The 13,442-nt window shown below is 39.9% G+C and overlaps 1 protein-coding gene across 1 annotated transcript in view; it reads right to left on the bottom strand.

Annotated features, from left to right (window-relative positions):
• grin2ca (glutamate receptor, ionotropic, N-methyl D-aspartate 2Ca) overlaps positions 1–13,442 on the bottom strand; it is a 136,795-nt gene that overhangs the window by 89,143 nt on the left and 34,210 nt on the right. The window contains exon 3 of the mRNA XM_022673735.2: positions 2,538–2,988. Within this exon, the coding sequence (XP_022529456.2) occupies positions 2,538–2,972 (435 nt within the window). The 5' untranslated portion in view covers positions 2,973–2,988. The remainder of the gene's footprint in view (positions 1–2,537; positions 2,989–13,442) is intronic.

The following is a 13,442-nucleotide window of genomic DNA, read 5'->3' on the forward strand; positions in this document are numbered from 1 at the left end:
CCTTGCCTCACATCACTTCACCTAAACTAACCCAAACTAAGATAAACTAGGCTTAATTAAGCTAAAGTAAGCTAAACTAGCCTAAAGTAAGCTAAACTAGGCTTAACTAAGCTAAACTAGGCTAAAGTAAGCTAAATTAGGCTTAACTAACCTAAAATAGGCTAAAGTAAGCTAAACTAGGCTTAACTAAGATAAACTAGGCTTAACTAAGCTAAAGTAAGCTAAACTAGGCTAAAGTAAGCTAAACTAGGCTTAACTAAGCTAAAGTAAGCTAAACTAGCCTAAAGTAAGCTAAATTAGGTTTAACTAAGCTAAACTTAGCTAACTTGACCCTCTCCTAACCTAACGTAATTTCGCGCTCTGAGCCACTTCCAATCATGAACACACAACCATTTCAACAATAAACACTAGTTTTAAGAGTTTTTACGAACGTGAGGACGAGTAAACAAGTTATAGTTTACTTACGACTGTAGGAGCTGTGTTCTCCCAGCAGCTGCCACGGAGCTTCTCCACAGGTGAAAAAAGACGCAGCTCCCACAGGCTTCAGAGCTGTGTTGTGATTGGCCGCTGTGAGCTCGATTAGCTCTGCGCTTGATTGGTCATTCTGTGTACCCCGGATGTTTCCCTGAAATTTTTCGACCTGAATTTTTTTTACCTGAATTTTTACAACTTGAATTTTTATAACCTGCATTTTTTCGACCTGAATTTTTATAACCTGAATTTTTACAACCTGAATTTTTAATCCCTGAATTATTTTTTTGCTACATGATTTTTTTTTTTACTTAAAAATTTTGTACCTGAATTTTTTAAAACAGTCCTTATCTGAAATTTCAAGACCTGAATTTTAAATATCTAAATATTTGAAGGTAAATTTTTCAAGAACACCAGATTACACACTCTTTATTTTCAAGAATCATGTTTTTTTGTTTCAGGTTCTGGTGACACTGATTTAACTCCATAGTTATTCCCATCACTGATTTTAAGGGCTTAAAAAAATATGCCTTACCCAGCTCGAAATGCACAAAAGGCATGTAGTAATTTTTTTAATCAATCATGTTTTTTTGGGGCGTAACGTAAAAATAAACTCTGAAGCTATTTTAATGGCGCAAGACATTAAAAGATACTGTTGGCGGGGTGTAAGATAGCAACAAGCTATGTAACACGCCTTGCGCACAGTCTATGACAGGGCCCTTTATGTTTGACCAGGCATCATCACATCATCACTATATCACTTTTTTCTGTAGTTAAAATTATGACCTCATACAAAATAATGATGTCTCTTTTCACTGCGTTTTACTACTGTACAACCTGGTAGATTTACAATTATGACTTCAAACAAGAGAACAATGATGTCGCTTTTACATAGAGTTCTAAGTATGACAACTTACAAAGCTATAATGTGAGCTTTTGGGAGAATGATGATTTCAAATGATGATGTTAACCAAAACAATTATATCACTTTTGATAGAGTTAGAATTTCATCTCACTCAAAACAGTAATGTCACGTTTGGTAGAGTTTAAACTACGTTTGGGTGAGTAAACCACTTCCGTTTATTTACAGAAAGCTTAGTTTCCCGAATTTCTCCAGCACTAAGACTGGGGCTTTAGCATTTACTTGTATATGATGCTGCATATGAAACTGTTCCTCAACCTCCATTGTCTGCAGAAGCTAATAAACAGCACCGTGTGTACGTCAACCCATGAATTAGCATTCGTGGCCTCGCCCATTTTGGCTTGGGACCACCCACAAGCAGTGCTAATCTATCTCGTCAGCTAAAGAGTTTACAGTTCTGTTTACATTAACTATCTAGCGTTAGCTATCTTGTGTCAGTACATATAATTATAAGTTTAAATCAGATCTCCGGTTGATTCTGTGTTTTACAGAGACCTCAAATATACACAGCATGGTTTGACAAGGTAGCACAACTCGACAGAACACTGGTTATAGCGTTTGCTGTTCGCGTCAGATTTTATGATATAGAGCAGACTCTGGGGCTTCAACGTGGTGAAACTACCCAAACCCTGAATCACCAAGTCTGAGGTAAGAAGCGTTGGTTTAGTAGAAAAAGTTATCAATGTCAAATGTTATCAAACAAAGTTTGAAAGCAACGTTTAAGGGTTAATTTTACTAAGCACTCAGTGCTCTATCTTAACTAAGGCTGTATCTCTAAAAAAAACATTTTCTTTTGTCGTTTGAGTTTTAAAGCTGCTAAATTGACTATGGGGCGAATGCAGGTAGTGTTCTCTGATGGAAAGAGACCTTTTTAATTTATTCTTTTCTAATTTATGACTTCACCCAAAACAACAACGTAATATTTTTAGTAAAGGTCAAATTATGACCTGCTAAAAATGATGCTAACTGTAGATTCACCTCTGATCATTAAGCCCTTTTTGAGCTATATGAGAAAAGCTCATATACACAGTTGAAATGAGGGAAATGAGGCAAATTCAGGAGCGCTGCTCTAGGTCACCGCTCCCATGGCAGAGGTACACAGGCTGCTGTCTGGCCAGCTCTCACATCAAAGACCCACTCTGACCTTGTGCGGCAGGACGACTGCAGATCCCCCGCTGATGCCCACAATGGGCACGGCCGTCTGAGTGGAGATGAAGTCCAGTATCTGTGCCACGGCCTCCGAGCCGATGTTGTCCTCGAACACCACGCCGTGCACCCTGTTGGCCGCCAGCGTGTCGCAGATGCGCGTCAGCAGCGCCCGCGGGTTGGTGTTGTTCACCAGCACGGTGATGGGGTTCACTTCTAGCGGCAGATCCAGGAAGTTCTCCCGGCTCAGGCGGCCCTTGATCTCCAGCTGGTAGGCGGAGCCGCTGAACACCACGGCCACGTTGACGGTGGGCTCGATCATGGTGAACGGGCGGCCCTGGCAGCAGGGTGAGGCGTAGAGCAACAGCAGCAGCAGCAGCAGCAGCGACAGCGGCCACAGAGAGTCGCTCAGGCTGCCCAGACGAACGCCCATCTCAGTCGCCTACTGCCTGCAGAGGACAGAGGAGAAAAACAAAGAGATTTACTTCAGGCTGCGTTCACACTACAGAAATAAATTCACTCAATTCACTTAAATGAGATTTTATGCCTAAATCTGTCAAAAGCAGGTTTTATTTCCTGAATTGTGTGACCTTGAAATTTGATCTCGCTCAAATTAGATTTAAACCACATTTACTGCTTTCACACCAGACATCACATATAGCGGGCATGTATTCACATTACACGGTTAAACCCTCATAAACCAGATTGATTTAGAACTGTGTGAACACAATAAACTAAATACAATTGAAATCACATTTGTAAAAAGCCCCTAAGGTGACACTATGTTACAAAATATAATAATGCATTGCCACGACCTAAGGCGTGCAAACAAGTTAATTAAGTGGGGATGATGACTTATTAAAGTGTGGGAATAAGATCCTAACGTGTGGCCAAGATTTAATAAGGAGTGGGAACGAGATAATTAAGTTGCGGGGATGACATAATAAGGCATGGGGATGACTTATTAAGTCATAGGGATGATATAATGAAGCAGTGGGGATGGCTTATTAAGTCGTAGGGATGACTTATTAGGTCGTAGGGATGACTTATTAAAGCATGGGGCTGACTTATTAAGGCACGGGAATGATATAATGAAGTCATAGGGACGACGTATTAAGACATAGGGATAACTTATTAAGGTGTGGGAAAGAGATCCTACTCTATGGCCACATCTTATTAAAGTGTGGGAACAAGATAACTAAGTCATGGGGATAATTTATTAAACCATGGGTATTATGTAGTCATGGGTCATGGGGTCAAATTTCTGAGGCATTTGGATGACTTATTAAGGCGTGGGAACAAGATAAGTAATTTATTAAGCCATGTGAATGATATAACGAAGTTGTGAGGATGACTTATTAAGGCATTGGAATGATATAATTAAGTTGTGGGGATGACTTATTAGGCGATGGGAATGATATTTTGAAGTTGTGGGGTGATGAGTAATTAAGTCATGGGGACCACTTTTTAAGGCGTGGGAACAAGATAATTAAGTCGTGGGGACGGGGATTTTATAATGAAGTCATGGGGATGACTTATTGAAGCATGGGAAAGAAATCCTAATGTGTGAATTAAATTAAATCAACATGCAAAGATCTGCACAGAAATTAAATCTAAGAGAAGCTTCTGTATAAAACAAAATAAACCACATGACCTCATGCAATACAGTTAATCTCATCCAATCACAGGGTCTTATATTATAAATATTAAATATTTTTGCATGGTTAATTACTGCAGGACACTGCAGGCAGTGGAAGGGAGAAGCTGCAGATGTGCTGAGTGTTATAATGTTGCGATAATCTCGGCCTCCCCTGCCTTTTGTTTTTAGTCCGCTTTTACTTATTTATAATCAACCTTTTAGGCCCATTTTTGTGTAAAGAATGAGAATATAAGGGTCCATTAGAGGCTGGAGGATAAAGCAGAGCGGCGTGGTATTTTTAGAGACGGGCAGCGGCCGGGTCGCCCCGTCTGCGGACAGCAGCTGCACTCTGCCCACCGCTCTAAAACTACACGGCTCAACCCAACAGCTGGTGGCACTGTGCAAAATAAAATCCCCCTGTTTTTACAACAAATGGAGAACTCGCGGATTTATCCCCGCACTCCCCCCACTGTGGCTTTTTGGTTTTTTTCATTTTTTACAGGCCATGCCCGGCTTCATTTTCCAAATGAAAAAGTCAGCAGACAGACTGGGGTCAGTGTTACAGTGGCAGGAATACACAGATGTGTAAGAGGTCCGATTCTCGCAGCTGTATTGATCTTGATGTCATGACTTCGATAGATAAGAACCTTGCTGTGAAAAAAAAGCATATTAGTGGTTTTTAACCCTTGTGTGGTGTTCGGGTCTGTGGGACCCGTTTTCATTTTTCATCAAATGAAACAAAAAAAATATTTTTTCTAACTCAAACTCATTGGCATTGGCTCATTTTTTGTGAAAAACATATATCAAAACACATTTTCGACAAACACACACTGTACACCCCCCCACACACACACACATTTATATTACATACAGTATGTTTGGCCAAGGGCTAATAAACATTGCTTCATTTGTAAATTTAAAACTAAACAAATTTTCTACTCATATCTTGAGTTTAATTCATTTTCTTTTACATTAAAAAAAAACTAATAAAAAAAGAGTAGCACTTTTTGAAAGAAATGTAACATAAGAAAGGTAAAGGGCAAATATTAACCATGTAAGCTGTTTATATTGCTTGCAATTTAGGTGAAGCAAGCATGTGTAAAGCATTTTAATGTAAAATTGCTTAATTTTGCTGAATTAAATACAAGTAACAAAGTAAACGAGTAACAAAAATATGAACACCACACAAGGGTTAAAGCTCTTAATTTGTGAGCATCTTCCTTCTGCATCTTCATTCTGAATGTCAAACAGAATCAGGCCCAACGTTTCAACAAGGCAAGCAAACCAATCAATTGCCTACAGATCTGAATTGGCCTGGAGCCCCTAAAAACAACAACTGTTTATGAATTTAATGCAACTGCAAACTGTGTGAGTGCCCTTTTAAAAGTGCAAAAGTGCAACAACACTGTTACGAGATTCCCCCTCAAGCAGGCCCCTCCCACTAGTTGCTGACAGAAGCTATCCAGTCAGCCAGGTTGGTCATTCCTGCAGTCGGCAAAATATGAAACTTCATAATCATGAAGCAAATTATCCATCAGGAAACAGAAAAAGAAAAGAGAAGAAAGAAGAGAAAGCAGAGAAAAAGAAAGAAGACGCAATGTACAATGTATAAATTAGGGCTACATGTCTTGTAGCAGCTGCTGTAGCTTTTATGCTATGCTAGCTATTCTCCCATAATAATCTATCTACCAAATGGGGAGTAGTAATAACCTACAATAATTCTTTGCATCATATAACCAGACTGATTAGAACATTAATGTCTAGAAGTCACTAGTAATAAAGTGATTGACTTATCATACATTATATATATATATTATATAGGCATGACCTCAGTATTTCCCACTGTGTTCAATTAGCGAGGAACTAAGTCATTTATTTTCCATATGTAAACAAAAATAAAAACATGCAAAAATTAATTTATACTTATTTAAATATTTAAAAGTGTATTTTCCTTAATGTACTGCAAATAATACAATTTAACAGGTAATAAGTTAAATGTATTTCACACACAAAGAATTACAGGGTCATACATTTCATTTCCATGTGGGCCATTAATGCAAATAATCTAGTTTGTCGTTTTTCTTGATTTATTATTTATTTAAACGTTTGTAATTGCATTACTACACTATTACTGCACTGGCATTAAATAGTCATAAAATGACAATAATATATTTCTGGTAAAAAATACATCATCCAAAACTAAATGTGTTATTGTATCAGGCCTATATGAATCAAATTGTGATCTAAGGTCAATAAATGCTTGATGATAAATTTTTCCAAAAATTAACTACTTAACAAAACAATTATTGCAGATAAAAATGAAATAAAAATTAAGAGAAATAGGACCAAACAAAAAAACTATGTATAAAACATGTATAAAAGATGAAGCATTTAAATGATTCTACTAAAGCATGTAAATGTAAAAATTAACTTCCCTAAATGAATGAGACTTGAGTGACTAAGCATATTTATTTTAGATGTCTGATTTAATAGAAATGAACAGTTAATTTATATAGATATATTCAGTTTTATATATATATATGCATTGCATATCTAGTTTTTTTATTCTACTTTGTTCTTTTTTTTTTTACATTGTATTAATTGTTCTCTAATGCTACTTTTATTCAATACTACATTTGTTTATATATTTTTGTTTCCGCTACAATTAACATCAATCACATATCTGCACATTAAATCATAATTCCTCCCTCAGTGGTGATATTTAAGTGTGCATTAATCTGTCAGAATCTTCAAACAGTGTTTACACAGGGTTTAGAGCTTTAGCTGTCAGGCTGCATGGATGCAAGTGCAATGCTAACCAAATTTACCGTGTGTTGTAGGCCAGACACCACATAATCCCCCATAATCCCCTGTAATCTGTCATGCCTCATGGCCTAACGGTATCACCTTATCAAGTGGTCTCATGTGACAGGGAAGCCCAGTATAATTCCTCTATAGCTAAACCCGCCGCACAATCCAATGACAAGATCATGCCGCTGTGGAGGATTCACGTTTTCCTTTGTTATATTTATCTTTACCAGTGACAAAAAACAGGTTTATTGGAATTCAGTATATATAAATTATGTTCAAAATGTATTGAAGAAATACTTTTGGAAGTGCAGATTTTAAACCAGGGTAACTAAACACACCACAGTATGATGTTTACAGTGGTCTGAGGGCCAAATCAAAGTTTTTCCCTCCTTACATTAATTTGCAGTACTGTTTTTTAATTATTACATTTTTTATTTAGTTTTATCAGGTAGAGTCACCTGGAATTCAGGCTTTCAGTTAACAGCTGTGCTGAACTCGTCAAGAGTTAATTACTTTAAATGTGAAGAGGTAGAGTTGGTATACAGTAAATAGCTCTATTTGAGTAATGTTCTAATCCATATTATGACAAGCAATAACTACTCAACTAAGTCAATCAATCTGAAAAAAGAACTTTAAAAGTATCCTCAAGTCACCAAAAACAAGATGAAACTGGCACTCATCAGGACCACTCCAGGAAAGGAAGAGTTACCAAGAGTTTCCTCTGTTGTACAGAGTTACCAGCCTCAGAAACCGTTAGTTAATAGACCCCTAGATAAGAGCACCTAAATGCTACACAGAGTATTTTTTTTTTTGGTTTAACATTTTAAGTTACTACATGATTCCTTATGTGTTCCTTTATAGTCTGGATCACTTTAGTAATCATTGACATTGTAGGAAAAAAGTAAAAAAAAAAAAAAGAAAACAATTAAATGATTAAAAGTGAGATGGCTCCAAACTTTTGATTGTATAATGTACTGTAAAATGACATTATAATATACAGCTCTGAAAAAAATGAAGAGACCACTTCAGTTTCTGAATCAGTTTCTCTGCTGTTTTGCTATTTATAGGTATATTTTTGAGTAAAATGAACATTGTTGTTTTATTCTATAAACTACAGACATTTCTCCCAAATTACAAATAAAAATTATGTAATTTAGAACATTTATTTGCAGAAAATGAGAAATGGCTGAAACAAAAATTACAAAAAAGGATGCAGTGCTTTCAGACTTCAAGTAATACAAAGAAAAAAGTTCATATTCATAAAGTTTTAAGAGTTCAGAAATCAACATTTGGTGGATTAACCCTTTCTTTAATCACAGTTTTAAACATGCATCTTGGCATGTTCTCCTCCACCAGTCTTACACACTGCTTTTGGATAACTTTATGCCACTCCTGGTGTAAAATCCACTGTCCACTGTCCACTGTGGGTGATAATGCCATCTATGATGTATTCTTGATACACATGTGTGGCATTGTTGATTGAAAAGGTCCCATACATCTGGCACCCACTACCAGGCCTCCTCCTCTGTTTAAGTTGTGAGGTATTATCTTGTGTGTGATGATGAAAACTAAACAGCACACTCATGGAAAGAGTGGACAGTGCATCTGAATAGAATGATCCATGCGAACAGATATTAGTTATTCTAGCAGAAATCAAATCACCTCCACATACAGTACATGGAGACCCCATACAGATATGCCATAGGTCAGTGCAGTGTTCAGTGGGACAGGGCAGAAATGATGCTTTGTGTTATCTTAAATATTTTTCTAGCTTTTGTGAATACAAGCTAAATTTATATCTCATCATCACTGAATAATTAACCCCTAGAATAAGCTTTACTCTGGCTGATCATGCAACACCATGAGCTGCAGAAACGTTTCATTAGCGACTCAGAGAGAGTTAATTCCTCCTTGGAGCAGCGCAACGTGTCGTACATTCTAAACCGCTTGACCTTGCACACATTCAATCACGGCAGAAGAGCGGAGCAGAGGAGGATATGTGAAGGTCGTCTGCGTGAGGGATTACTGTAATAAAGCAGAGCACAGAATTCAACAGATCGGCCCAGTGACTCATCATCGACTTTATCATACTCTCTGCTTCCCTCAATACGGCCCATTTAGCTCAGGTGTGGTAAACAGATACACGAGGCCCATTATAATGCAGATCAATCAGATTACTGCAGATCTAACTCTAATGAGAAGAATTAATGATAGTGATTTAGATTATGATAATGAAAATATTTAATCATGTGTCACAAAAACACATGAGTTTCACTGGAAGTTTAGTTATCAATAACTCAACAAGTCAACTAGTTCAATGCTAACTATGGCTGTAAGATAAATCATATTTTTTTTGTCTTTTCACCATAGCATTTTAAATGGTTAGAGTGAGGTAGAGTGAGGCAGAGCAAGGTAGAGTAAAGTAGAGTGGCATAGATTGAGAAAGTGCAAGGTAGAGTAAAGTAGAGTGAGATACAGTAAAGTAGAGTGAGGTACAGTGGCAGAGAGTGAGGTAGAGTAAGGTAGAGCAAGGCAGAGTGGCATAGTTTGAGAAAGTGCAAGGTAAAGTGAGGAAAAGTGATGTACAGTGGCATAGTGTGAGGTAGAGTGAAGCAGAGTGAGGTAGAGCAAGGTAGAGTAAGGTAGAGTCAGGGACAGTGGCTTAGGGTAAAGTAGAGCAATGTAAAGTCAAGCAGAGTGAGGTAGAGTGAAGCAAAGTGGGGTAGAGTGAAGCAGAGTGAGGTACAGTGGAAAAAAGTGGAGTAGAGTGAGGGGAGATACAGTAGCATAGAGTGAGGTAGAGTGAAGCACAGTGAGGTGAGGTACAGTGGCATAAAGTGAGGAAGCACAAGGTAGAGTGAGGTAAAGTGAAGCAGAGCAAGATAGACTGGCATAGAGTGAAAGACAGCAAGGCAGAGTGAGGAAGAGTAACGTAGAGTGAGGTAGAGTGAAGCAGAGTGAGATAGAGTGACGCAAAGTGAGGAAGAGTGGCATAGAGTGAAGTAGAGCAAGGTAGAGTGAGGAAGAGTGAAGCAGAGTGAGGTAGAGTGAAGCGGAGTGAGGTAGAGTGGCAAAGAGGGAAGTAGAGCAAGGTAGAATGAAGCAGAGTGAGGTAAAGTGAAGCAAAGTGAGGTAGAGTGGCACAGGGTGAAGTAGAGCAAGGTAGAGTGAGGTAGAGTGAAGCAGAGTGAAGCAGAGTGAGGTAGAGTGGCATAGCGTGAAGTAGAGCAAGGTAGAGTGAAGCAGAGTGAGGTAGAGAGACATAGAGTGAGGTGAGGTAGAGTGGCATAGAGTGAGGTGGGGTGAAACAGAGTGAGGTAGAGAGGCATAGAGTGAGGTGGGGTGAAGCAGAGTGAGGTAGAGAGGCATAGAGTGAGGTGGGGTGAAACAGAGTGAGGTAGAGAGGCATAGAGTGAGGTGGGGTGAAGCAGAGTGAGGTAGAGAGGCATAGAGTGAGGAAGAGTGAAGCAGAGTGAGGTAGAGAGGCATAGAGTGAGGTAGAGTAAGGTAGAAGCGAGAGTGAAGCGAGTCAGTATTCTGTTTGTATGGACAATTCTAGCCAGAAGCCGCCGCTCACAATCATTACATGTAATCTAATATCTCCCAAGAGTTTATATCCATACAACATTCATACAAATATTTACACATTAAACTGAATTGGGTTAATATTAAAAAATATATATATTTGTAGGCATATCGTGAATAGATAAACTGACAACCTTAAAACAAATATGGCTACAAATTTCCAGACCACTCTCCCTCTCTCTCTGTCTCTGTTACACTCTCTCGCTCTCTCTCTCTCTCCTTTTTTACTCTGTGTCACTGTCCCGGCCTATTCCCAATGTATTTCGTTGGGAATTTTCCCATTCCTGACCCCTCTCTCTCTCTTTCTCTCTCTCCCTCTCCCTCTCTCTCTTTATTTCACTATCTCTCCCTCTCTCTCACTCTCTTTATTTCACTCTCTCTCCCTCTCTGTTACACTCTCTCTCTCTCTTTTTCTAAACTGTGTCACTCTCCCGGCCTATCCTCAATGTCTTTCTGTTGGAATTTTTCTCATTTGTGACCTCTCTTTCTCTCTCTCTCTCTCTCTCTTTCTTTCTCTCTCTCTCTGAGCGGAAGTGGGAGCGAGGCCGCGTGAGCGTGAGCCTGAGAGCAGCGTTTTGGCGAGTTGCCACAAGCGTTTTTTTTTTCATTTTTTTTACTCCGTTTTTACCATCTGCGGATTAATTTATTGTTTTCACCGAGTGTGAGTGCGGGTCCGCGGTGCTGGGGGGTCTCGAACCCCCAGCGGATCTGCTGGGATCATGGCGGCTCCGGACAGAAATGAACTTTTTGAGAGTTTAACGCGCCGGCATGGAGTGAAGGTGGGGTGCCGGACCAGCGTGGAGGAGTGCTGCCTGGCGGTGGGAGATGTGATCGGACACAGTAACATCGTGTCCGCCTCCCGGATGAATAATGCTGTGGTTTTGTTTGTGAACTCTGTAGAGAAAGCCAATGAACTGATCCAAACTGGAGTCGTGATTCAGGACCAGCTAACACCTGTACACCCCCTCAGTACCCCGGCTAAAAAAATAATCATTTCAAACGTCCCCCCCTTCATCAAAGACGAACTGCTGGTAAAAGAACTGTCTCGATTCGGAAAAGTTGTCTCTACGGTGAAGAAAATCTCACTCGGCTGTAAGTCTCATTTGATAAAACACCTGGTTTCGTTTCGGAGGCTGGTCTACATGGTCCTGAAGGACGGAGCTGAGGATCTAAACCTGGTTTTTAAGCTGAAAGTGGATGGATTTGACTACGCCGTCTACGTCTCATCGGACGCTGATCTAAAGTGCTTTGGGTGTGGACAGGCTGGTCACCTCATCCGCGCTTGCCCCGAAAGAAGGGCCAGGGCTGAGGTGAGCGAGGAGGCGGCGGGACCGGGACCTGGCGCGTCCGTGCCCGCTGTGGACGTTCCCCCTGCGGACATGGCGGGACCGTCGGGTGCGTCGGTAAACGGGACGCCGGCTCCGGTTGAGCAGTCAGCGCCGACAACAGACGAGCTGCTGGACACTCCACCTGTTGCAGAAGAACAAGCTGAGGTGGAGTCGAACCGAGACATGCCCGGTGAGTTTATGGAGGGACTGACTTTAACCACACCGGCGGTGCCACCTGCCGAGGAGGAGCGGGCGGACGCGGTGTTGGTGACCCCCCGGGATGATGGACAAAACACTGAGGTACTGTTTGATAACTCTAGGGTGGAAGTAGTGCTGGGGCAGGGGGAAGTGATGGATACAGACCCGGTGTTTAAAACTCCAGGTAAGAGGAAGAAGATAGCTCAGAGTAAAGCTAATAAACAGGTTAAGAAAGATGAAGTGGTTACTGATGCTGATGTCTCTGATGCTGATGGTGGTCAGTCAGATTCAGGTTGGTCAGTAGGGTCTCAGGAAGAGCTCTTCCAGCCCATGTACTCAGCTGCTGACATTAAACGTTTTTTAGAGCGCTCTAAAGGACAAAGGAATGTGAGTGTGACAGAATTATTTCCTGATAAAAAGCAGTTTATTAATGATGTTCGGCACTTTAGAAGGGAGGGGTTCTTTACCAAGACAGAAAAGTACAGACTGAGTAAAATGCTGACTGACCTGAAAAAAGAAGTAAATAGTGATGATGGTACTGACGTGGTTTAATTTATCTATATTTTTTATTGTTTGGATTACTTGGTGGTTTTCTTTTAACTATTATTTTATGGATGGTTTTAAGATTGCCACATTAAATGTTAATGGTGCGAGAGACTGTGAGAAAAGAGCAAAGATATTTGAGTTAATTAAACAAAAAAGAATTGATGTAACATTTCTCCAAGAAACTCACAGTGATGATAGTAACTGTGTAGACTGGATTGAGGGCTGGGGTGGCCTCGCAGTGTTAAGTTCAAAAAGTTTTAATAGTGCCGGTGTGGCTATCTTATTTTCTCAGGGTTTTATTCCGTATTCTTATGATGTTGAGGAAGTGGTCAGTGGGAGGATTTTAAAGGTGAGGGCATGTTTTGAGAACGATGTGTTTGTTTTTATCTGTGTGTATGCACCGACTGTGGGGGTGGAGAGGATGCTCCTATTAGATAAGCTGAGTGAGGTACTCGCACAGTGCACTCCTAGTGAGTTTTTAATTTTGGGCGGGGATTTTAATTGTACTGCTGATACACTGGACCGGAATCACACTGAACCACACGCTCCTTCTCGCAAACGACTGTGTGAGTTAATAGAAACCCATGAACTGTGTGATATCTGGAGAACTTTTCATAAAGGACTGAGGCAGTACACATGGACACATATAAAAGATAACATGCTCTCACTGGCAAGATTAGATCGTTTATATGGTTTTAAGCATCATTTAAATGTTTTTACACAGTGTGGTATTGTTCCTGTTGGTTTTACTGATCATTTTATGGTTCAGTGTGACATCAGGAAATCGTGTGTGAAA

The sequence above is a fragment of the Astyanax mexicanus genome, chromosome 19 (genome assembly GCF_023375975.1).
Source record: "Astyanax mexicanus isolate ESR-SI-001 chromosome 19, AstMex3_surface, whole genome shotgun sequence".
Classification (NCBI taxonomy): Eukaryota; Metazoa; Chordata; class Actinopteri; order Characiformes; family Acestrorhamphidae; genus Astyanax; species Astyanax mexicanus.